The 25,552-nt window shown below is 39.6% G+C and overlaps 1 protein-coding gene and 2 long non-coding RNA genes across 4 annotated transcripts in view; 2 read left to right on the top strand and 1 right to left on the bottom strand.

Annotated features, from left to right (window-relative positions):
• Positions 1 to 314: 314 nt before the first annotated feature.
• On the top strand, positions 315 to 1,007 carry LOC110674522. Its single transcript, XR_002498948.1, has 2 exons — positions 315 to 695; positions 763 to 1,007. It is a non-coding gene; the product is annotated as an uncharacterized LOC110674522 (long non-coding RNA).
• A 718-nt stretch (positions 1,008 to 1,725) lies between these two features.
• On the bottom strand, positions 1,726 to 2,785 carry LOC110674521. Its single transcript, XR_002498947.1, has 2 exons — positions 2,439 to 2,785; positions 1,726 to 2,371 (listed from the first exon to the last, which is right to left on the bottom strand). It is a non-coding gene; the product is annotated as an uncharacterized LOC110674521 (long non-coding RNA).
• A 599-nt stretch (positions 2,786 to 3,384) lies between these two features.
• LOC110678376 (RNA-binding protein rsd1-like) overlaps positions 3,385 to 25,552 on the top strand; it is a 101,527-nt gene continuing 79,359 nt past the window's right edge. The window contains exons 1-2 of one of the 2 annotated variants that reach the window (XR_002501548.1): positions 3,385 to 3,471; positions 3,523 to 5,663. Coding sequence is in view for 1 of the 2 variants with exons in the window: in XM_021851185.1 (XP_021706877.1) it covers positions 4,984 to 5,663 (680 nt within the window). In the remaining variant the exon portion in view is untranslated. Of the gene's footprint in view, positions 3,472 to 3,522; positions 5,664 to 25,552 lie in introns of those variants that run through there. The other variant, XM_021851185.1, reaches the window with a different exon arrangement.

Genomic DNA, 25,552 nt, shown 5'->3' with positions numbered 1-25,552 from the left:
TGTTTTAAAATGAATCACCTTTTTAACATTTTTTCGACGTGTACATTGCTCAGATTTTAAATACAATGAGCTCGCGTTCAAAAACTATGGAGTTCCTTTTATTTCACACAAGAATTTTATGACAAAATGATAAGCCGTTTCATTCAGTTACTTGCGACGTTTTTCTACCAGTGTAAAATCGACTCAAGTAGTGTTTTGTTTTGATTCGTGGTTGTCACTTTGTCTCTCCATACAGCGGGGCGGCGAAAGTAGTGGTTTGGTTGCGAAAGTTGAAAATCTTACTTTCGTCGTTTTGTAAATTGGAAATTAAACGTTCTAAAAGTGAAAAATCGAGTTGGTTCAGAGCGAAACGTGTAGAATTTTATCTGCGAAACACGTAGGATCGATAAAGTAATCGATTTTCCCAACCAGTACTGAATTGTCAGAAAGAGGGTATTTTTCAAATGTCATAAAAAGGGTACTTAATCCACATAAAGAAGTTTCCATTCGTTTACTAATCATGGGTACATAATACGCACGATACTTTGACGAGCAGCATCGCCATTTTCAAGTTGACTTTGCGGTGGCGTTTTTTTGTGAACTAAAATTTAGTTCTGAATGTTTAATATTCTTTTTCGACTCTGAAACTATTCGTATATGGGTATGGATTCGGATCTACACCCTTCTAGCAAAAATATTTGAAATATCATTTCAAGGTAAGTAGTTTCTGGAGCGGTTTTTGTTCTGTTCAAATGGTAATTATTTTCATCGTTTTCATTCTAGATCGAACTGTGGCGCAACAACTTCCGAGGCCGATGGCCGATGTGCAAGGCTGCAATTGGCGGGGGAGAGTATCGGGATTCGGGAAAGTGTCCTGGAATTGGTTGGCTGCGGTGCATTGATTGATCTTTAGTGTCTAGTTTAAAAAGTGCATTTCACGCAATAAATAAAATTATGATTGTAATAATGTATAAACATAATATTTCAAATAAAATATATGCATTGTTTCATTTGCGTGCGTTTGATAATTTGGTTTAATAATTTAATGAAAACTCCACTTGAATAAAGAGCGAAATCGAAAAAAGATGAGGTTTTTTTACCCATTTATTTGCAACCAATCAAGAGTAAAAAATACCCATGTTTTGAAGTTGCTGCCGAATACTCTTTAATGAGTAAATCGCCTTTACTCATTTAATGAGTTAAACCACTTTAGTTGGAAATGGGTACGAACGTACCCATTAATGGGTATTTCCGAGTTAGCGTGTAAAAGAGAGGCAGATAGAAAATAGGCCTTTTCATGTGACAGGTCCGTCTATGCATTTGTTTACATCGGTGGAGGACCGGTGCTAACACGGGCCTGTCATTTTCATAGAAGAACTGTCAAAGAGCTTCCCGATCAGCTGATTTGAAACGTCTTGTGAATAGGCCTATAGTCATAAATTACTACAATATAGTCATTTTGTGACTTCCCGTGTTTCTGAGTGTACATGGTACTCATTTAAAGGGTACTTTTAAGTAAGCGTGTTTTCTCATTAATGGGTACGTTCGTACCCATTTCCAACTAAAGTGGTTTAACTCATTAAATGAGTAAAGGCGATTTACTCATTAAAGAGTATTCGGCGGCAACTTCGAAACATGGGTATTTTTTACTCTTGATTGGTTGCAAATAAATGGGTAAATAAACCTCATCTTTTTTCGATTTCGCTCTTTATTCAAGTGGAGTTTTCATTAAATTATTAAACCAAATTATCAAACGCACGCAAATGAAACAATGCATATATTTTATTTGAAATATTATGTTTATACATTATTACAATCATAATTTTATTTATTGCGTGAAATGCACTTTTTAAACTAGACACTAAAGATCTATCAATGCACCGCAGCCAACCAATTCCAGGACACTTTCCCGAATCCCGATACTCTCCCCCGCCAATTGCAGCCTTGCACATCGGCCATCGGCCTCGGAAGTTGTTGCGCCACAGTTCGATCTAGAATGAAAACGATGAAAATAATTACCATTTGAACAGAACAAAAACCGCTCCAGAAACTACTTATTGGTTGCAAATAAATGGGTAAATAAACCTCATCTTTTTTCGATTTCGCTCTTTATTCAAGTGGAGTTTTCATTAAATTATTAAACCAAATTATCAAACGCACGCAAATGAAACAATGCATATATTTTATTTGAAATATTATGTTTATACATTATTACAATCATAATTTTATTTATTGCGTGAAATGCACTTTTTAAACTAGACACTAAAGATCAATCAATGCACCGCAGCCAGCCAATTCCAGGACACTTTCCCGAATCCCGATACTCTCCCCCGCCAATTGCAGCCTTGCACATCGGCCATCGGCCTCGGAAGTTGTTGCGCCACAGTTCGATCTAGAATGAAAACGATGAAAATAATTACCATTTGAACAGAACAAAAACCGCTCCAGAAACTACTTACCTTGAAATGATATTTCAAATATTTTTGCTAGAAGGGTGTAGATCCGAATCCATACCCATATACGAATAGTTTCAGAGTCGAAAAAGAATATTAAACATTCAAAACTAAATTTTAGTTAACAAAAAAACGCCACCGCAAAGTCAACTTGAAAATGGCGATGCTGCTCGTCAAAGTATCGTGCGTATTATGTACCCATGATTAGTAAACGAATGGAAACTTATTTATGTGGATTAAGTACCCTTTTTATGACATTTGAAAAATACCCTCTTTCTGACAATTCAGTACTGGTTGGGAAAATGGGTACATGGAACCCATTTAATGGGTACTTCCAAGTTAGCGTGAAGTTTACTGTCAATGTCATTCCAATCGAGCAGGAGACTTGTCAAGCACTTTTTCACACAAGCTGAAAACGGCTCACACAAAAATGTTACCGCCCACGAAAATTTTGCTTCTTCTGAAGTAGCATATTTTCTGAATACTTGAGTGTCGGTTGCAATTTTCATGCTTTGCATAAAGAATGCTCTACTCATTACATTGGTTTTCCACACATTCAGTCAATTTTTCATTCGTTACCCAAATCTGTGAAAATTCAACACATAAAACTTATGACTCACTTTTAGCGTGGGATTCAACATTGGCAGTGCTGCGTAATAGATTTGGCACAGTTGCTAGCTGATTTATTTTGAATATGATCAGGTTTTAGGTAACGCTCGTAACGCTTTTTGTATGAATATTCTACAAATTTTGTATGAGCCGTAACACCAGCAAAACACCCACCCACCCCCTTCAGCGTTATGAAATTTGTAAATAAGCCCATATGGGTAAAATATACCAATAAAAATTGGTAAATTTCACCCACATTATTAGTTTACTGGATTTACCCAAATATGGGTAGATGCGGTTACCCATATTTGGATGAAAAATTAGAATTGTTGTCAGTCAGAGTGCGGCGCTCAAGATGGAAATTCATTTTTCAGCAGTACTGAATAAATTGTTTTAGGATCAAGAAGAAAAATGATGATTCCTATCGGAGGTGAGTAGGTATAGTCATTTATTCATTGTTATTAGGTGTTATATATTCCAGTTTCTTCATCGATGTGCACCAATGTTTTTCTTCATGGCGACAAAAAACTGAACATTTCGGGCTGGTTAAATTGTGCTGTACTAACCAAGATGCAACAACTACAAAACTGAATCGAAATTGGGAGACAGCAATTCCAAATAAGAATGTCGTTCCGTTTATTTGTCACGATATACATATTTCACAACTCTTGGTTGACAATAATTTTACTCTATTTTATAATATATCTTTATTTCTCAATAAAGTTTGCATTTGTATGTTAATGACAAAATTCAATTTAATTCAAAATAGTCATAAAGAAATTTAATAAAAAAGCTAGTCGAAAAGTCTATGAAACTACTCATTTTTGCGTATTTTTTAGAATAATTGCTTCCAAGCTTGAATACCCAAATATGGGTATTGTCAGTTTACCTATTTATGAGTAAACCCGCTTTTTGGCGATTATGGGCAAACTTTACCCATATTTGGGTAGACTGTTCTTAGCGTGTACATCTAGGGCACCCATACCCAATGTGATCTATAAGAGGTGAAGAGAAAGTCATTGTGTGATTGTATTAGTACAATAAAAATCAAAACAAACATTGAGGGGAAAATGAGTGACGTCATACCGTTTCAACGAAATGCTGTGAGTGGATGTAAAACACTCCATATCGTGGAACAAATCAAGATCACACCGTATAAATCTGCAACTAACACCTAGATGAAAGAGTCGAATGGGTAGATTCCAGGAATTATGTTTTTTCACTATATTCACGGATGAAAGAAAGCACTTTTCTTACTTTTTTCTAATTATATTCAATTTGAGCACTACATTTATGGATGAATTACGCAAAATATCCTTTGGAAGAAAGAACAATTTCAGCCTATTCCAGCACATTATCAGTTTTGATGATATTTGGGTTGCCTTCCGTTGTTATATTTCCTCTGTTTTATAATAGATTTCATCCTAAAATAAAGCAAAACTTAGCATGAAGCAAACAACGCATGAATTACCTGAAATGCCATCTTTCTGCGACGAATTTTTTCATGTTGTTGTTTGAACAACAGCACACAGGACAACCTTGGTAACGATAGGGTTGCTAGTAACGATACCTCGAAATAAATCGATAACAAACTGTATGACGTCACGCAGTGGTGGAATGCAATGGGTTGCTGTGTGAAAATTTAAGCGACCCACTAACACATGCAAGCAGTTGTGTATTACACAAAATCATCTCCTCACCTCTAATAAAGCACATTGACCCATACCATTGGGCGTGATAACCACTATAATCGAGTAAAAATAAGAGAGAACAGTGGCACGCAACATGATTTTTCCCATTTTTCCACCTGAGCAAACTAAGAACATTGACTACGGAGCTCAGTCCAGCAATAATGTTAATCATAAAAAGATGTGATCTTTTTCAAAGAAAATTTTATTAGTGTTTTCTAAGTTTTATATTGATTTTTGTTTTTGTCGTGCAAATGTGTAAAAAAAGAAATGCTGAGATCAATGCAGAATTTGATATCATCAAAAAATATTGTATATATATAGGAAATATTCCATTCTTTGCATCAAAGAATGATGTGGTTGTCAAATTTGCCGAATACGGCGAAACATGTAACATATATATGCAATCAAATAAACCACATTGCGACGTTAAACCTGCAATTGTTCGATATCGTTCGAGAAAAAGTGTAGACAAGTCTTTGTGTTTAAACAATTCAAAATTCGGCAACACGATATTAATAGTTCTACCACTAAGTTTGCCTTATTCAAGATATCTGCTGACCTATGATACTTGCATTGTGGTATATATTAATGATAAGAATTCTTGTAAGACATCAATGGCTGAGCTATATGATGAATTTCAAAAAATTGGTGATATTCAAAACATGTTTAAAACGACAAATAATATGATTTATATAAACTTTGAGTCTGAAAAGTCTATGCAATTATCTTTAGCTACTAAGCCCTTTTTAATAAATAATAATATTTTCAAAATCAAAAAAGTTGAACGAAACATTAACATGTGCGGTCTAAATTCAGAAAGCCAGGATTTCTCCACAAATCTAAAAAAAAAACTTTTGTATAATCGCTCTATTGGAATATTTGGATTGCCATCAAATGCCACGGAAGAGCGAATTGCACAAATATTTTCAAGGTGAGTATGTGCAAATTAAAGCGTGCTTCAGAATAATTACGGCGCTCATATTAAATACACAACGCGCAAACAATATATGCACAAATGCAACCTAACATTCAAAAACACGCAGTAAACTTGACTATCGGAATTCATACATTTTGCCCATTGCACGGTGACGTCATCAGAATATAGCTTTTTTCTCTTCGGGAAATCCGAAAACAACTCTTTCGGCACTCACCGCATCAAAACAGCAATGTCACCGTATAATGCAGCCAATGCAGCCCACAGACGCTCAGACGGTTTGACTAAAGAAACGAAAGAAACTATAAGCAAAGAAGCGAAATGTTCCAATGGACCAATGCACGAGTTCACGAATTTGACATTTGAGCGGTGCCGAATTCACTCGTTGCTATGGCCACACAAATAACACGGCACCGCTCAAACGTCAAATAACGAACTCGTGCATAGGCCTTTTCATGTGACAGATCCGTCTATGCATTTGTTTACATCGGTGGAGGACCGGTGCTAACACGGGCCTGTCATTTTCATAGAAGAACTGTCAAAGTGCTTCCCGATCAGCTGATTTGAGACGTCATATGAATAGGCCTATTGGTCCATTGGAATTTCAAGTTTACTGTCAATGTCATTCCAATCGAGTAGGAGACTTGTCAAACACTTTTTCACACAAGCTGAAAACCAAGGGTGAAGGGCGGCTGTCAAATGGGAGTAAAATTGAAAAGCCCCCAACCTATGTCCAGAACCAGTTTTGAGGCTTAAAGCCTGATTCGCTGCTGACAAGTAATTTCTCGGCCTATCTTGATGCATGGGAAATTCCTGCAAGGAATCGATCAAGAAAGTTTTTTTTCTGATCGCAGTCTTCACCATTGTTTGGTAGAAATGTTGTACACTCAGGCAAAAATACTATGAATATCCATTGTTTTCCCTTATGTTTATTTGCCACAAGAAATCGGTAAGTATTTCATTGATTCACCTTATGAATTTATCTGAATCATGCCAATGTGGTGTCTTGCTCATTTCATAAAACAGCCTTATGAACATTGATATGATAATTTAAGAATTTCTTCTTTCAGTAGTATAAACAACATTACTTTTTATAACACTTATTATTATTTCTTTACTCGTTTTTTATACCTCATGGACAATACATTCCATTTTGAATATTTACAGAATTTTCAATGCTTTCATTTTCTTAATATTAGGTAATTAATTACCTAACGTGTAGAAATCAAATTTCCACCTACTTTCTCGTGCTGTTGCATATTATGCAGTAAAGTTTGCATATCGAACTGTAACGCAACGAAGAATGAAAATTCGATTTTTAAACGTTGGTTAAGCCATTTTTCTAAGGCAAAATTGATATTAATTGAACCATTACTCTCTTTTTATTAATCTGTTCTTTTGTTTTTTTTTTCGATTTTTACAATCTTCCATCGCTGTACTTCCTTCCCCATAACCAGACTTATAAAAAAGTTGACTGCAGTATGCGGGATGTCAACGATGGCGGTGATTTCATGCTGCTCTCCAGTCGAATGACGATCCTGCCTATAAAATTCTATCTGAAAATTCAATTCCGTATTAATTTCAAATTATCAGAAAAACCAACTTATTACCTTTGAAAATATTCGAACAAATTTATGATGCTTCCGTAAATGGATCCGCGTCCAGTTATTTTTCCATTTGCAAATTTTCATAATAACAACCTTATGAGTTTTTCACACTAGCGACAGCTATGTGCTTCATAAGGTGGCCCAATGAAATTGATATTCGTTAATGAGGGATAACATGCTTCGCAATTATGGTTTTCATTGAACTAATATGAAATCCATAATAGCCTTATGAATGATGGTATCATTGAGGAAATGACTAATGACAGCAATGGAAATCATAAGGCGCGCAATGAAATTTGAGAACGTTCATTATAATTAACTATTTTATCAATTATGATTATTATTTCAACGGTATGAAATCCATATTAGCCTTCTGAAATAGGTTTTTATAGATTTTTCAACGCTTCATAAGGGAAAATTTATGAAATTAGTTAATTTATTTGCCTGAGTGAATGATACCATCATTCATAAGGCTATTATGGATTTCATATTAGTTCAATGAAATTATCATATCAATGTTCATAAGGCTGTTTTATGAAATGAGCAAGACACCACATTGGCATGATTCAGATAAATTCATAAGGTGAATCAATGAAATACTTACCGATTTCTTGTGGCAAATAAACATAAGGGAAAACAATGGATATTCATAGTATTTTTGCCTGAGTGTTGAGGAAATGACTAATGACAGCAATGGAAATCATAAGGCGCGCAATGAAATTTGAGAACGTTCATTATAATTAACTATTTTATCAATTATGATTATTATTTCAACGGTATGAAATCCATATTAGCCTTCTGAAATAGGTTTTTATAGATTTTTCAACGCTTCATAAGGGAAAATTTATGAAATTAGTTAATTTATTTGCCTGAGTGTATGGTTGTTTAGTTTTTAGAACCAGCGACACGTTGGGGTAGCAGTAAAGAGCCGCCAGTTCCACCCTTGCTGAAAACGGCTCACACAAAAATGTTACCGCCCACGAAAATTTTGCTTCTTCTGAAGTAGCATATTTTCTGAATACTTGAGTGTCGATTGCAATTTTCATGCTTTGCATAAAGAATGCTCTACTCATTACATTGGTTTTCCACACATTCAGTCAATTTTTCATTCGTTACCCAAACCTGTGAAAACTCAACACATAAAACCTGTGACTCACTTTTAGCGTGGGATTCAACATTGGCAGTGCTACGTAATAGATTATGGACTTATCCACGGTCTTCTCTTATCCTCGACTTTCTTTTTCTTTTCTGCTCTAAATGCGGGCAATGTTTACATTAAATGACATCCGAACCAACATCCGGACAACGAATGTTCACAGGATGAACACGAAGTGGATGAATGCACAACGAAATCGTTCATTTTTTGTAAACACGGCCCGCAGTAATGGTTTTCTTCCCGCTGGAAGTTGCAGCGTGACGTCATCGTAGATTAGTTCATACAGTGCTACGTAATAGGCATAGTTGCTAGCAGATTTCTGGACTAACATTTGAAAAGGGCCCAAGAGGTCTTGAGCCTTTTTTTAGAAACGTTGTTGTTGAGCCCTCCTCAGCCCGCCCACGCAAACTAACACCACTATTAGAAAGATTGGTGTTAGCTCTTCCTGATAGTGGTATTGGTGAGCGTGATCGAGTTGAATTGGGCTCAACAGCGTCTTGCAAAGCCAATGTTTACCAATGTCGATGTGCCCTTTTCAAATGTTTGTCCAGATTTATTTTGAATATGATCAGATTTCGTCTCTTTATAATTTAGATTCTTTAGGTTTGACCAACATAGGCCTTTTCATGTGACAAATCCGTCTATGCATTTGTTTACATCGGTGGAGGACCGGTGCTAACACGGGCCTGTCATTTTCAAAGAAGAACTGTCAAAGTGCTATGCATTTGTTTACATCGGTGGAGGACCGGTGCTAACACGGGCCTGTCATTTTCATAGAAGAACTGTCAAAGAGCTTCCCGATCAGCTGATTTGAGACGTCATGTGAATAGGCCTATTGACTCCGCCCCCCAGGTTGATGCTCAAGTTGGTGCTATGTTTGACCGTGCTGTTTGACGAACCAATTTGACAGTTTGTGAAACCGATTTGACGGTTGACGAATCGGTCGGCCAAAATCAAACGAGTTTGATTTTGCTCAAACCACCGCACAGTGGACAAAAACCGACCCAAAATCGCACTTATTTCGTGCCGCTGATTTCTGAAGGTGGGAAGTAGCTATTTTCATTAAAAAACATGCGAGGAATCGAATGGCGCCATTTTCATTCACCGCACGCCATCGGAAGTACCTCATTTTGCCCCGTTTTCCCCTTTCTGATATGAAAACTAGAGTTTTTAGTAGTTTATTTGCTTCTGCTGATTAAAATCGATGAATTATATAATTGAAAACCCATCGGCAAACCAAATATGTATATGAAAAATAATATTTTTGGACAAACTTGATCAATGTACCAGTTTACCCCTTTTCCCCTATAATTTAGACATTTTGATAGTTTCAATAAATTTTTCAAAACTAACACTTAATTTACAATTCATAACTCGCAAACCCTTCCATTGAAAGTTTGCGAAATGGACTGAGGGATATATCGAACTATGTAGACCACGACGAATAGCTCATTTCATCCCTTTTCCCCTAATATTTCTTCATATATGGCAGTTTTACGATATTTCATATTACTGCCGCCAGATTTTCAATTCAAACCGACAAACCCTATTGTAAAACAGTAGTATGTGAAAGCGACATATGCGTGAATCATGGTTTACGAACCATCATAAATAGCTCATTTTGCCCTTTTTCCCCTATAATTAGCTTTATACGAAGGTTTTACTATATTTCTGAATACTGCAGTTAGATTTTAAACTTTAAACATATAATTTATTTTGTAAAATAGTATGGAAATTTGACAGATGCATATATCAAGCTTAGCGTACCACTGTGAATAGCCCATTTTACCCCATTTCCCCTAATATTTCTTCATATAATGCAGTTTTACGATATTTCATATTACTGCCGCCAGATTTTCAACTCAAACTACCAAATCCTTACGCAATACAGTAAGTAAAAGCAACATATGCGTGAATCATGATTTACGAACCATGGTAAATAGCTCATTTTGCCCCTTTTCCCCTATAATTAGCTTTATACGAAGATTTACTATTTTTCTGAATACTGCAGTTAGATTTTAAACTTTAAACATATAATTTATTTTATAAAATAGTATGGAAATTTAACAGATGCATATATAAAGCTTAGCGTACCATGGTAAATAGTCCATTTTCCCCTTTTCCCCTATACTTCGGTATACATGAAAGTTTTACGATATTTTACATTGTTGCCGCTAGATTTACAACTCAAACTACCAAACCCTTTCGTAATAAAATATGTGTACAGCAATCTAGCCACGGGGCTAAGGCCCAATCTTTTAAAATTCTAAGACTCAATCTTTTAAAATTCTCAATGTACAATTATAACCACCCAAGTAACCACTAAGCCGTATAAAACGGCACCAAGTTGGTTCTATAGTCGATTTAAAGGCTTGGCAATCAGGGCTTATTGGAACTATATCGCAATTAAGGGCTGCTATAGAGCCACTTTTGGCGAATTATTTGGCTGATAAACGGCCTACTCGTTCCGAGTCTCTGAAGCGAGAGGTGTCAAAATTTTATAGCACATGGATCAAAGAAAAAGGAAAAAAAATCTTTGTTTATTTTTCGTCCTTTTCTACCTTTTTATGTTCCTAATCGAAGTTGATTTTTTTGTTACGTGATCCAGGTTCGAACTAATGTTTCCGAGGCTCCTATTACATGATTTTCCCTAGATTTTCCAACTGCTCCACCTATGCATTGATGGTTTAGTTTGCCCAGGATAGTATTTAAAGCATAAGAGATTACCTAGGTGTCCAGATAGCCTCGGTAAGATTGTTAGCAAACTCATGGAAGAGGCCACGGACTTCATTGCAGTATACAATAATGGTGGAAGTTAAATCCCTAAACAACTAATCGAAGAAGGATTTCAATGCGATGATCTCGTGAAATAACCCCAAAAACGCTTTCATGATTCATTTTGTATTTCCTCTCGCTGCTCTTGCAATGGTTCGGAATGGGAAAGTTCTTTATCAGGAGTGTTGCAAATCGGAAGCATTCAAATCCTCAGTGTTTCCACTACTCATGAATTTCTATGGACTTTTTCCGCTGCGGAATCGTTTACTTTCTGCAATCATTCTGCTGTTCAAAATACATTTTAACCAAATTTGATCATCGAATCTACATTTGTTTTGATTGAAATCTGTATCGACTTTGTTGTCATAAACGTCATGTCACAAGCCGTTTATAAGCATTCACAGCCCTTGTGTACTGCTAATAGGCACAGGGTTTACAAGCCCTGTAACATAGCGTTATATACCCGTATACGGCTAATATCAGGGCTTGTGGAACACAATGCCTAAAAGCATTTGAAAATGTTATATGCTGCCAGTTGGCACTGACATGCTGTTGAACAGCTCATTTACCGCTTATAACAGTGCTTACTGGTTACCTGGGCAATACCAAAAACGAAAGGTCATAATGTGTTTGAACGTCTAAAAATATATCGGTTTGGCATTCGGTTGCAGTTTTTGAAATGATGCCGAAAGAAAATCAAGTGCGTAAACATATTTTGCACAAACGCGTGAAAAAAATAATGATGATGGATGTCCGATGACGTTGAAGCCCACTTCAAACGGCTTTCTGGTCTAACTTTTTACACTGCAATTCAACGAGGGAAAGTTGACGATTATTTTAAAATTAAAAATTGTCAAAGTTTGCTGACAAGTACAAGAGTTCGCCAGTTCTATTTAGTTCAGTGTGGAGTGCTTGATTTTGCGATGCTCAGGAGTGGTACCTTTAAAATTGCTGTAAATTTCACGAAATTGCCTCAAAAGACTACAGTCTCCTAAACACTCTAAAGTTATGACTAATTCACATTTTTTGACCATATTGTAGCGAAACCTAGTAAAATCGAAAGGAGTAGCGAATAATGATGAAAATATTTTTACAATTAGGAAAAATCTCCTAATGAAATTTTTAGGAGACTGTGCAAAATTGTATTGCAGTGTTAACATAAAGAAATTCTTTTCCGTTTAGGCCTACCCAAGTAATTCTTTTAGCAGAATATTCGGTGAAAGTTTGCTTGATGCTATGTTCATACTACCCTCTTTATTAAGAAACTAGTGGTCCCGGCAAACTTCGTCTTGCCATCAAGTAGGCTGTTGAATACGCTATAGATCGTCCCATACAAAATGACAGTTTCGTCCACTCTCGTTTTTCCGACTTTCCCGGTGAATATCCTGAGATTTTTATACACACAAACACGTCGGAACCCCTGACGAACAAAACGGAGAAATAATCGTTCAAATCCGTTAACCCGTTCGTAAGCCATTTCGTGAGGCGGCATCCACAAATTACGTAACGCTCTAGGGGGAGGGGGGAGTAGGCTCAAGCCTTACGGCTCATACGAAAATTTGAAATTTTTCATACAAAAAGCGTTACAGAGGGGGGGGGGGGGGGTGAGGTGGTCAAAAATTTCCAATTTTAGTGTTACGTAATAAATGGATGCTGCCTGACATACGAACACATTTTTTTTATATAGATAGAAGATAGATAGATATAGGCTTTCTTGACATGGGAGATCATGTATCTAGTTTTCACAGGAAATGGGGCTCTGCACTGTTTTGATTTTGTATGTGATTTTGACGTTTACTGGTCTTGTTGTTTACTAATTTCATGTGAGAGAGAAAGAGAGAAAATGATTTTTGCGCAGAGCCCCATTGTATGATGTTTGAATCAAGTTGACCTTTCGTTTTTGGTATTGGTTATAATTGTACATTGAGAATTTTAAAAGATTGAGTCTTAGAATTTTAAAAGATTGGGCCTTAGCGCCGTAGCTAGATTGCTGTACACATATTTTATTACGAAAGGATTTGGTAGTTAGAGTTGTAAATCTAGCGGCAACAATGTAAAATATCGTATAACTTTCATATATACCGAAGTATAGGGGAGAAAGGGGAAAATGGACTATTCACCATGGTACGCTAAGCTTTATATATGCATCTGTCAATTTTCCATACTATTTTACAAAATAAATTATACACCCCAACCTCTTTTTACGACCGTTATCGGGGGGTCGTAAAAAAAATCGGTCCAAAATGGCCGTTCAGGTTTTCATATTTTGGCAAAATATGGCAACACTGCTCGATTGTTATCAAAAGAGCTAATTTTATGGGGGTGTGATATGCAAATACCAAACAATTTAAAGATAACGATACCGAATATTCACCAAAGTTGAAGGAAGTGTTGCGTGTCATACAGTCGGCCAAATCACAAATGTTCATGTGACTGGCAACGCTGTTTAAAAAGAATAAAATAGAGATCAAAACCATCAAACTTGAGCGGAACAGAAAAATATAATGCTTAGCAACATAGCAATACTCTTCAGCTGTAATCCAGTTTTTCATGAAGGGTTCAAACTTTTTTCGTAGCTGGCAACACTGCTTAAGTGAAATTGCGCCACCAGGCAGTACAAGTGTGCATGCAACTATTGTTTTGCGTATATATCAGGATCCTGACCACTTAGAAAGATGGCGTCTTCGGCAAAGTTGTTCAGTAGCTCAAGGACTATCATTATAAGAGCTGTGAGATTCTAAATTTTGCCACCAGGCGGCGCTAGTGAGCATAAAATTTTCGTTTTGCGGATATCTCAGGATCCTGGTCACTTAGAGAGATGGCGCCTTCGGCAAAGTTGTTCAGTAGCTCAAGGACTATCATTATAAAAGCTATGAGTTTCGAAATTTTGCCACCAGGCGGCGCTAGTAAGCATGAAACTTTTGTTTTGCGGTTATCTTAGGATCCTAGCTACTTAGAAAGATGGTGCCTTCGGCAAAGTTGTTGAGTAGCTCAATCGCTATCATTATAAAAGTTATGAGATTCGAAATTTTGCCACCAGGCGGCGCTAGTGAGCATAGAATTTTTGTTTTGCGAATAGCTCAGGATCCTGGCCACTTAGAAAGATGGCGTCTTGGGCAAAGTTGTTCAGTAGCTCAAGCGCTATCATTATAAAAGTTATGAGATTCGAAATTTTGCCACCAGGCGGCGCTAGTGAGCATGAAACTTTTGTTTTGCGGTTATCTTAGGATCCTAGCCACTTAGAGAGATGGCGTCTTCGGCAAAGTTGTTCAGTACCTCAAGCGGTATCATTATAAAAGATATGAGATTCGAAATTCCGCCACCAGGCGGCGCTAGTGCGCATAGAGTTTTTGTTTTGCGGATAGCTCAGGATCCTGGCCACTTAGAAAGATGGCGCCTTTGGCAAAGTTGTTCAGTAGCTCAAGGACTATCATTATTCTAGCCAAGAGATTCGAGATTTGGCCACCAGGCGGCGCTAGTGCGCATAGATTATTTGTTTGCCGGATAGCTCAGGATCCTGGCCACTTAGAGAGATGGCGTCTTCGGCAAAGTTGTTCAGTAGCTCAAGCGCTATCATTATAAATGTTATGAGATTTAAAATTTTGCCACCAGGCGGCGCTAGTGAGCATAGAATGTTTGTTTTGCAGATAGCTCAGGATCCTGGCCACTTAGAAAGATGGCGTCTTGGGCAAAGTTGTTCAGTAGCTCAAGGACTATCATTATAAATTTTGCCACCAGACGGCGCTAGTGAGCATAGAATGTTTGTTTTGCGGTTATCTTAGGATCCTAGCCACTTAGAAGGTGCGCCTTCGGCAAAGTTATTGAGTAGCTCAATCGCTATCATTATAAAAGTTATGAGATTCGCAATTTTGCCACCAGGCGGCGCTAGTGAGCATAAATTTTTGTTTTGCGGATAGCTCAGGATCCTGGCCACTTAGAAAGATGGCGTCTTTGGCAAAGTTGTTCAGTAGCTCAAGGACTATCATTATTCTAGCCAAGAGATTCGAGATTTGGCCACCAGGCGGCGCTAGTGCGCATAGATTTTTTGTTTGCCGGATAGCTCAGGATCCTGATCACTTAGAGAGATGGCGTCGTCGGCAAAGTTGTTCAGTAGCTCAAGCGCTATCATTATAAATGTTATGAGATTCGAAATTTTGCCACCAGGCGGCGCTAGTGAGCATACAATTTTTGTTTTGCGGATAGCTCAGGATCCTGGCCACTTAGAAAGATGGCGTCTTGGGCAAAGTTGTTCAGTAGCTCAAGGACTATCATTATAAATTTTGCCACCAAACGGCGCTAGTGAGCATAGAATGTTTGTTTTGCGGTTATCTTAGGATCCTAGCCACTTAGAAAGATGGCGCCTTCGGCAAAGTTATTGAGTAGCTCAATCGCTATCATTATAAAAGTTATGAGATTCGAAATTTTGCCACCAGGCGGCGCTAGTGAGCATAAATTTTTGTTTTGCGGATAGCTCAGGATCCTGGCCACTTAGAAAGATGGCGCCTTTGGCAAAGTTGTTCAGTAGCTCAAGGACTATCATTATTCTAGCCAAGACATTCGAGATTTGGCCACCAGGCGGCGCTAGTGCGCATAGATTTTTTGTTTGCCGGATAGCTCAGGATCCTGACCACTTAGAGAGATGGCGTCGTCGGCAAAGTTGTTCAGTAGCTCAAGCGCTATCATTATAAAAGTTATGAGATTCGAAATTTTGCCACCAGGCGGCGCTAGTGAGCATAAAATTTTTGTTTTGCGAATAGCTCAGGATCCTGGCCACTTAGAAAGATGGCGTCTTCGGCGAAGTCGATCAGTAGCTCTAGCGCTATCATTATAAAAGTTATAAGATTCGAAGTTTTGCCAGTGAAAACGGAGAAATAATCGTTCAAATCCGTTAACCCGTTCGTAAGCCATTTCGTGAGGCGGCATCCACAAATTACTTATGAAACTTTTGTTTTGCGGTTATCTTAGGATCCTAGCCACTTAGAGAGATGGCGTCTTCGGCAAAGTTGTTCAGTACCTCAAGCGGTATCATTATAAAAGATATGAGATTCGAAATTCCGCCACCAGGCGGCGCTAGTGAGCATAGAGTTTTTGTTTTGCGGATAGCTCAGGATCCTGGCCACTTAGAAAGATGGCGCCTTTGGCAAAGTTGTTCAGTAGCTCAAGGACTATCATTATTCTAGCCAAGAGATTCGAGATTTGGCCACCAGGCGGCGCTAGTGCGCATAGATTATTTGTTTGCCGGATAGCTCAGGATCCTGGCCACTTAGAGAGATGGCGTCTTCGGCAAAGTTGTTCAGTAGCTCAAGCGCTATCATTATAAATGTTATGAGATTCAAAATTTTGCCACCAGGCGGCGCTAGTGAGCATAGAATGTTTGTTTTGCAGATAGCTCAGGATCCTGGCCACTTAGAAAGATGGCGTCTTGGGCAAAGTTGTTCAGTAGCTCAAGGACTATCATTATAAATTTTGCCACCAGACGGCGCTAGTGAGCATAGAATGTTTGTTTTGCGGTTATCTTAGGATCCTAGCCACTTAGAAGGTGCGCCTTCGGCAAAGTTATTGAGTAGCTCAATCGCTATCATTATAAAAGTTATGAGATTCGAAATTTTGCCACCAGGCGGCGCTAGTGAGCATAAATTTTTGTTTTGCGGATAGCTCAGGATCCTGGCCACTTAGAAAGATGGCGCCTTTGGCAAAGTTGTTCAGTAGCTCAAGGACTATCATTATTCTAGCCAAGACATTCGAGATTTGGCCACCAGGCGGCGCTAGTGCGCATAGATTTTTTGTTTGCCGGATAGCTCAGGATCCTGACCACTTAGAGAGATGGCGTCGTCGGCAAAGTTGTTCAGTAGCTCAAGCGCTATCATTATAAAAGTTATGAGATTCGAAATTTTGCCACCAGGCGGCGCTAGTGAGCATAAAATTTTTGTTTTGCGAATAGCTCAGGATCCTGGCCACTTAGAAAGATGGCGTCTTCGGCGAAGTCGATCAGTAGCTCTAGCGCTATCATTATAAAAGTTATAAGATTCGAAGTTTTGCCAGTGAAAACGGAGAAATAATCGTTCAAATCCGTTAACCCGTTCGTAAGCCATTTCGTGAGGCGGCATCCACAAATTACGTAACGCTCTAGGGGGAGGGGGGAGTAGGCTCAAGCCTTACGGCTCATACGAAAATTTGAAATTTTTCATACAAAAAGCGTTACAGAGGGGGGGGGGGGGGGGGGTGAGGTGGTCAAAAATTTCCAATTTTAGTGTTACGTAATAAATGGATGCTGCCTGACATACGAACACATTTTTTTTATATAGATAGAAGATAGATAGATATAGGCTTTCTTGACATGGGAGATCATGTATCTAGTTTTCACAGGAAATGGGGCTCTGCACTGTTTTGATTTTGTATGTGATTTTGACGTTTACTGGTCTTGTTGTTTACTAATTTCATGTGAGAGAGAAAGAGAGAAAATGATTTTTGCGCAGAGCCCCATAACTTATGATGTTTGAATCAAGTTGACCTTTCGTTTTTGGTATTGGTTATAATTGTACATTGAGAATTTTAAAAGATTGAGTCTTAGAATTTTAAAAGATTGGGCCTTAGCGCCGTAGCTAGATTGCTGTACACATATTTTATTACGAAAGGATTTGGTAGTTAGAGTTGTAAATCTAGCGGCAACAATGTAAAATATCGTATAACTTTCATATATACCGAAGTATAGGGGAGAAAGGGGAAAATGGACTATTCACCATGGTACGCTAAGCTTTATATATGCATCTGTCAATTTTCCATACTATTTTACAAAATAAATTATACACCCCAACCTCTTTTTACGACCGTTATCGGGGGGTCGTAAAAAAAATCGGTCCAAAATGGCCGTTCAGGTTTTCATATTTTGGCAAAATATGGCAACACTGCTCGATTGTTATCAAAAGAGCCAATTTTATGGGGGTGTGATATGCAAATACCAAACAATTTAAAGATAACGATACCGAATATTCACCAAAGTTGAAGGAAGTGTTGCGTGTCATACAGTCGGCCAAATCACAAATGTTCATGTGACTGGCAACGCTGTTTAAAAAGAATAAAATAGAGATCAAAACCATCAAACTTGAGCGGAACAGAAAAATATAATGCTTAGCAACATAGCAATACTCTTCAGCTGTAATCCAGTTTTTCATGAAGGGTTCAAACTTTTTTCGTAGCTGGCAACACTGCTTAAGTGAAATTGCGCCACCAGGCAGTACAAGTGTGCATGCAACTATTGTTTTGCGTATATATCAGGATCCTGACCACTTAGAAAGATGGCGTCTTCGGCAAAGTTGTTCAGTAGCTCAAGGACCATCATTATTCTAGCCAAAAGATGCGAGATTTTGCCACCAGGCGGCCCTACTGAGCGTAGAATTTTTGTTTTCCGGATAGCTCAGGATCCTGACCACTTAGAAAGATGGCGTCTTCGACAAAGTTGTTCAGTAGCTCAAGGACTATCATTATAAGAGCTGTGAGATTCTAAATTTTGCCACCAGGCGGCGCTAGTGAGCATAAAATTTTCGTTTTGCGGATATCTCAGGATCCTGGTCACTTAGAGAGATGGCGCCTTCGGCAAAGTTGTTCAGTAGCTCAAGGACTATCATTATAAAAGCTATGAGTTTCGAAATTTTGCCACCAGGCGGCGCTAGTAAGCATGAAACTTTTGTTTTGCGGTTATCTTAGGATCCTAGCTACTTAGAAAGATGGTGCCTTCGGCAAAGTTGTTGAGTAGCTCAATCGCTATCATTATAAAAGTTATGAGATTCGAAATTTTGCCACCAGGCGGCGCTAGTGAGCATAGAATTTTTGTTTTGCGAATAGCTCAGGATCCTGGCCACTTAGAAAGATGGCGTCTTGGGCAAAGTTGTTCAGTAGCTCAAGCGCTATCATTATAAAAGTTATGAGATTCGAAATTTTGCCACCAGGCGGCGCTAGTGAGCATGAAACTTTTGTTTTGCGGTTATCTTAGGATCCTAGCCACTTAGAGAGATGGCGTCTTCGGCAAAGTTGTTCAGTACCTCAAGCGGTATCATTATAAAAGATATGAGATTCGAAATTCCGCCACCAGGCGGCGCTAGTGAGCATAGAGTTTTTGTTTTGCGGATAGCTCAGGATCCTGGCCACTTAGAAAGATGGCGCCTTTGGCAAAGTTGTTCAGTAGCTCAAGGACTATCATTATTCTAGCCAAGAGATTCGAGATTTGGCCACCAGGCGGCGCTAGTGCGCATAGATTATTTGTTTGCCGGATAGCTCAGGATCCTGGCCACTTAGAGAGATGGCGTCTTCGGCAAAGTTGTTCAGTAGCTCAAGCGCTATCATTATAAATGTTATGAGATTCAAAATTTTGCCACCAGGCGGCGCTAGTGAGCATAGAATGTTTGTTTTGCAGATAGCTCAGGATCCTGGCCACTTAGAAAGATGGCGTCTTGGGCAAAGTTGTTCAGTAGCTCAAGGACTATCATTATAAATTTTGCCACCAGACGGCGCTAGTGAGCATAGAATGTTTGTTTTGCGGTTATCTTAGGATCCTAGCCACTTAGAAGGTGCGCCTTCGGCAAAGTTATTGAGTAGCTCAATCGCTATCATTATAAAAGTTATGAGATTCGCAATTTTGCCACCAGGCGGCGCTAGTGAGCATAAATTTTTGTTTTGCGGATAGCTCAGGATCCTGGCCACTTAGAAAGATGGCGCCTTTGGCAAAGTTGTTCAGTAGCTCAAGGACTATCATTATTCTAGCCAAGAGATTCGAGATTTGGCCACCAGGCGGCGCTAGTGCGCATAGATTTTTTGTTTGCCGGATAGCTCAGGATCCTGATCACTTAGAGAGATGGCGTCGTCGGCAAAGTTGTTCAGTAGCTCAAGCGCTATCATTATAAATGTTATGAGATTCGAAATTTTGCCACCAGGCGGCGCTAGTGAGCATACAATTTTTGTTTTGCGGATAGCTCAGGATCCTGGCCACTTAGAAAGATGGCGTCTTGGGCAAAGTTGTTCAGTAGCTCAAGGACTATCATTATAAATTTTGCCACCAAACGGCGCTAGTGAGCATAGAATGTTTGTTTTGCGGTTATCTTAGGATCCTAGCCACTTAGAAAGATGGCGCCTTCGGCAAAGTTATTGAGTAGCTCAATCGCTATCATTATAAAAGTTATGAGATTCGAAATTTTGCCACCAGGCGGCGCTAGTGAGCATAAATTTTTGTTTTGCGGATAGCTCAGGATCCTGGCCACTTAGAAAGATGGCGCCTTTGGCAAAGTTGTTCAGTAGCTCAAGGACTATCATTATTCTAGCCAAGACATTCGAGATTTGGCCACCAGGCGGCGCTAGTGCGCATAGATTTTTTGTTTGCCGGATAGCTCAGGATCCTGACCACTTAGAGAGATGGCGTCGTCGGCAAAGTTGTTCAGTAGCTCAAGCGCTATCATTATAAAAGTTATGAGATTCGAAATTTTGCCACCAGGCGGCGCTAGTGAGCATAAAATTTTTGTTTTGCGAATAGCTCAGGATCCTGGCCACTTAGAAAGATGGCGTCTTCGGCGAAGTCGATCAGTAGCTCTAGCGCTATCATTATAAAAGTTATAAGATTCGAAGTTTTGCCACCAGGCGGCGCTAGTGAGCATAGAATGTATGTTTTGCGGATAGCTCAGGATCCTGGCCACCTAGCAAGATGGCGTCCTCGGCAAAGTTGTTCAGTAGCTCAAGGACTATCATTATAAAAGCTAGGAGACTCAAAATTTTGCAACCAGGCGGCGCTAGTGAGCATGAAACTTTTGTTTTACAATTATCTTAGGATCCTAGCCACTTAGAAAGATGGCGTCGTCGGCAAAGTTGTTCAGTGGCTCAAGCGCTATCATTATAAAAGTTATGAGATTCGAAATTCCGTCACCAGGCGGCGCTAGTGAGCATAGAATTTTTGTTTTGCGGATAGCTCAGGATCCTGGCCACTTCGAAACATGGCATCTTCGGCAAAGTTTTTCAGTAGCTCAAGGACTATCATAATTCTAGCCAAGAGATTCGAGATTTGGCCACCAGGCGGCGCTAGTGAGCATAGATTATTTGTTTGCCGGTTAGCTCAGGATCCTGACCACTTAGAGAGATGGCGTCTTCGGCAAAGTTGTTCTGTAGCTCAAGCGCTATTATTATAAAAGTTATGAGATTCGAAATTTTGCCTTCAGGCGGCGCTAGTGAGCATAGAATTTTTGTTTTGCGGATAGCTCAGGATCCTGGCCACTTAGAAAGATGGCGTCTTCTGCAAAGTTGTTCAGTAGCTCAAGGACTATCATTATTCTAGCCAAGTGATTCGAGATTTGGCCACCAGGCGGCGCTAGTGAGCATAGATTTTTTGTTTGCCGGATAGCTCAGGATCCTGACCACTTAGAGAGATGGCGTCTTCGGCAAAGTTGTTCAGTAGCTCAAGCGCTATCATTATAAATGTTATGAGATTCAAAATTTTGCCACCAGGCGGCGCTAGCGAGCATAAAATTTTTGTTTTGCGAATAGCTCAGGATCCTGGCCACTTAGAAAGATGGCGTCTTGGGCAAAGTTGTTCAGTAGCTCAAGGACTATCATTATAAATTTTGCCACCAGGCGGCGCTAGTGAGCATGAAACTTTTGTTATGCGGTTATCTTAGGATCCTAGCCACTTAGAAAGATGGCGCCTTCGGCAAAGTTATTTAGTTGCTCAATCGCTATCATTATAAAAGTTATGAGATTCGAAATTTTGCCACCAGGCGGCGCTAGTGAGCATAAATTTTTGTTTTGCGGATAGCTCAGGATCCTGGCCACTTAGAAACATGGCGTCTTCGGCAAAGTTGTTCAGTAGCTCAAGGACTATCATAATTCTAGCCAAGAGATTCGAGATTTGGCCACAAGGCGGCGCTAGTGAGCATAGATTATTTGTTTGCCGGATAGCTCAGGATCCTGACCACTTAGAGAGATGGCGTCGTCGGCAAAGTTGTTCTGTAGCTCAAGCGCTATTATTATAAAAGTTATGAGATTCGAAATTTTGCCATCAGGCGGCGCTAGTGAGCATAGAATTTTTGTTTTGCGGATAGCTCAGGATCCTGGCCACTTAGAAAGATGGCGTCTTCTGCAAAGTTGTTCAGTAGCTCAAGGACTATCATTATTCTAGCCAAGTGATTCGAGATTTGGCCACCAGGCGGCGCTAGGGAGCATAGATTGTTTGTTTGCCGGATAGCTCAGGATCCTGACCACTTAGAGAGATGGCGTCGTCGGCAAAGTTGTTCAGTAGCTCAAGCGCTATCATTATAAATGTTATGAGATTCAAAATTTTGCCACCAGGTGGCGCTAGCGAGCATAGAATGTATGTTTTGCGAATAGCTCAGGATCCTGGCCACTTAGAAAGATGGCGTCTTCGGCGAAGTTGATCAGTAGCTCAAGCGCTATCATTATAAAAAATATGAGATTTGAAGTTTTGCCACCAGGCGGCGCTAGTGAGCATGAAACTTTTGTTTTACGGTTATCTTAGGATCCTATCCACTTAGAAAGATGGCGCTTTCCGCAAAGTTGTTCAGTAGCTCAAGCGCTATCATTATAAAAGCTATGAGATTCGAAATTTTGTCACCAGGCGGCGCTAGTGAGCATAGATCATTTGTTTGCCGGATAGCTCAGAATCCTGGCCACTTAGAAAGGTGGCGTCTTCGACAAAGTTGTTCAGTAGCTCAAAGAATTTCATTATTCCAGCCAAGAGATTCGAGATTTGGCCACCAGGCGGCGCTTGTGAGCAAAGATTATTTGTTTGCCGGAAAGATCAGGATCCTGACCACTTAGAGAGATGGCGTCTTCAGCAAAGTTGTTCAGTAGCTCAAAGACTATCATTATTCTAGCCAAGAGATTCGAGATTTTGACACAAGACAGTCATAATCAAGAGCTATCCGCAAAACAAAAATTCTATGCTCACTAGAGGGGACTGGTGGCGGAATTTTGAACATCATAGCTTTTATAATGATAGCGCTTGAGCTACTGAACAACTTTGCCGAAGACGCCACCTTTCTGAATAGTCATAATTCAGAGCTATCCACAAAACAAAAATTATATGCTCACTAGCGTCGCCTGGTGGCGGAACTTTGAATCTCAAAGCATCTGTTATGATAGCGCTTGAGCTACCGAACAACTTTTCCGAAGACGCCATCTCTAAGTGGTCAGGATCCTGAGCTATCCGAAAAACAAAAATTATGTGCTCACTAGCGCCGCCTGAAGGCGGAAATTCAAATCTCATAGCTTTTATAATGATAGTCCTTGAGCTACTGAACAACTCTGCCGAAGACGTTATCCTTCTAAGTAGCTAGGATCCGGAGCTATCCGTAAAACAAAAGTTCTATGTTCACTAGCGCCGCCTGGTGGCGGAATTTTGAATCTCATAGCTTCTATAATGATAGCGCTTGAGCTACTGAACAACTTTGCCGAAGGCACCATCTTTTTAAGTGGCCGGGATCCTGAGATATCCGCAAAACAAAAGTTCCATGCTCACTAGCGCCGTTTGGTGGCAAAATTTTAAATCTCATAGCTTTTATAATGATAGCCCTTGAGCTACTGAACAACTTTGCTGAAGGCGCCATCGCTCTAAGTGGTCAGGATCCTGAGCTATTCGAAAAACAAAAATTGTATGCTCACTAGCGCTGCCTGAAGGCAAAATTTCGAATCTCATAACTTTTATAATGATAGCGCTTGAGCTACTGAACAACTTTGCCGAAGGCGCCATCGTTCTAAGTGGCCACGATCCTGAGATATCTGCAAAACAAAGGTTTCATACTCACTAGCGCCACCTATTGGCAAAATTTTGAACCTCATAGCATTTATAATAATAGCGCTTGAGCTACTGAACAACTTTGCCGAAGACGCCATTTATCTAAGTGGTCAGGATCCTGAGCTATTCGCAAAACAAACATTTTATGCACACTAGCGCCGCCTGGTGGCAAAATTTTGAACTTCATAGCGTTTATAATAATAGCGCTTGAGCTACTGAACAACTTTGTCGAAGACGCCATCTCTCTAAGTGGTCAGGATCCTGAGCTATCGGGAAAAATAAAAATCTATGCTCACTAGCGCCGCCTGGTGGCAAAATCTTGAATTTCTTGGCTAGAATAATGATAAACCTTGAGTAACTGAACAACTTTGCCGAAGACACCATCTTTCTAAGTGGCCAGAATCCTAGGCTATCCGCAACACAAAAATTCTATGCTCACTAGCGCCACCTGGTGGCCAAATCTCGAATCTCTTGGCCAAAATAATGATAGCGCTTGAGCTACTGAACAACTTTGTCGAAGACGCCATCTCTCTATGTGGTCAGGATCGTGAGCTATTTTTTTTTTACTTATCTCGTTTATTTGGCAGGCTCAGGCGCCGTAGGGCGTAACAGAGCCGAAATCTTTTCTTTTTTTTTTTACATTATTTACATTTTGAAATTTGATCTTATTTTAAAAACTATGTTAGTTTGCGGAAGTTTTAAGGTTAGTGGATACATTTGTAACAGGGAAGGAAAGGATTTTTTGGAATTTCTTAAGCTACTTAGACTACTAAGCTGATGAAGCTTGAAGGGACAGGATGTCCAGATCTGTAATGAAACTAAACAGAAACGGTTTGTGGGAGACACGACGAGAAGAGGACAATTGAAGGGGAAAAAGAAAGACAGGGAACGAACACAATCAAACTCGGATATTGATACGCTTCAAAAACAGATGGATTAAATTCATATATTCTAAATCAAGGCCCGCCAACACTTCCCTGACAGGTTTCTGCTGTTTTCCTCGGATCCGGAGAGTTTCAGTCAGCTCAGATCTGACGCCACGATGCTCACCGCATCCCCACACAACATGTTCGATATCCTGGTAAGCCACGCCGCAAACACAGAGATTGCTTTCTGAGAGCCCAATACGGTGGGTATGCGCGCTTAACGAATAGTGATTGGACATAAGCCGACACATGACACGAATGAAATCACGGCTCATGCCCAACCCCTTAAACCATGGCTTTTTCGACACCTGTGGAAATATGGAATGCAGCCATCTACCCATTTCTCCGTCTCTCCATTTCTGTTGCCAGCTGATCAAGGTCTCCCGACGGGCCAATGCAAAAAATTCTTCGAAGGCGATTTGACGCTCGTAAACATCGCCTTCTTTAGCGCCTACCTTAGCCAGAGAGTCCGCTTTTTCATTGCCAGGAATGGAGCAATGCGAAGGGACCCAAGCTAGGGTAATAGTGTAAGAGCGAATTGACAAAGCACTCAATGCCTGGCGTATTCTATTCAGGAAGTACGCTGAGTGCTTCACCGGCTTCATTGACCGAACAGCCTCCAGAGAACTTAAACT

Source organism: Aedes aegypti, chromosome 1 (assembly GCF_002204515.2).
Source record: "Aedes aegypti strain LVP_AGWG chromosome 1, AaegL5.0 Primary Assembly, whole genome shotgun sequence".
Classification (NCBI taxonomy): Eukaryota; Metazoa; Arthropoda; class Insecta; order Diptera; family Culicidae; genus Aedes; species Aedes aegypti.
Note: the sequence above shows the minus strand (reverse complement) of the source record. Positions and strands in the feature narration are given on the sequence as shown.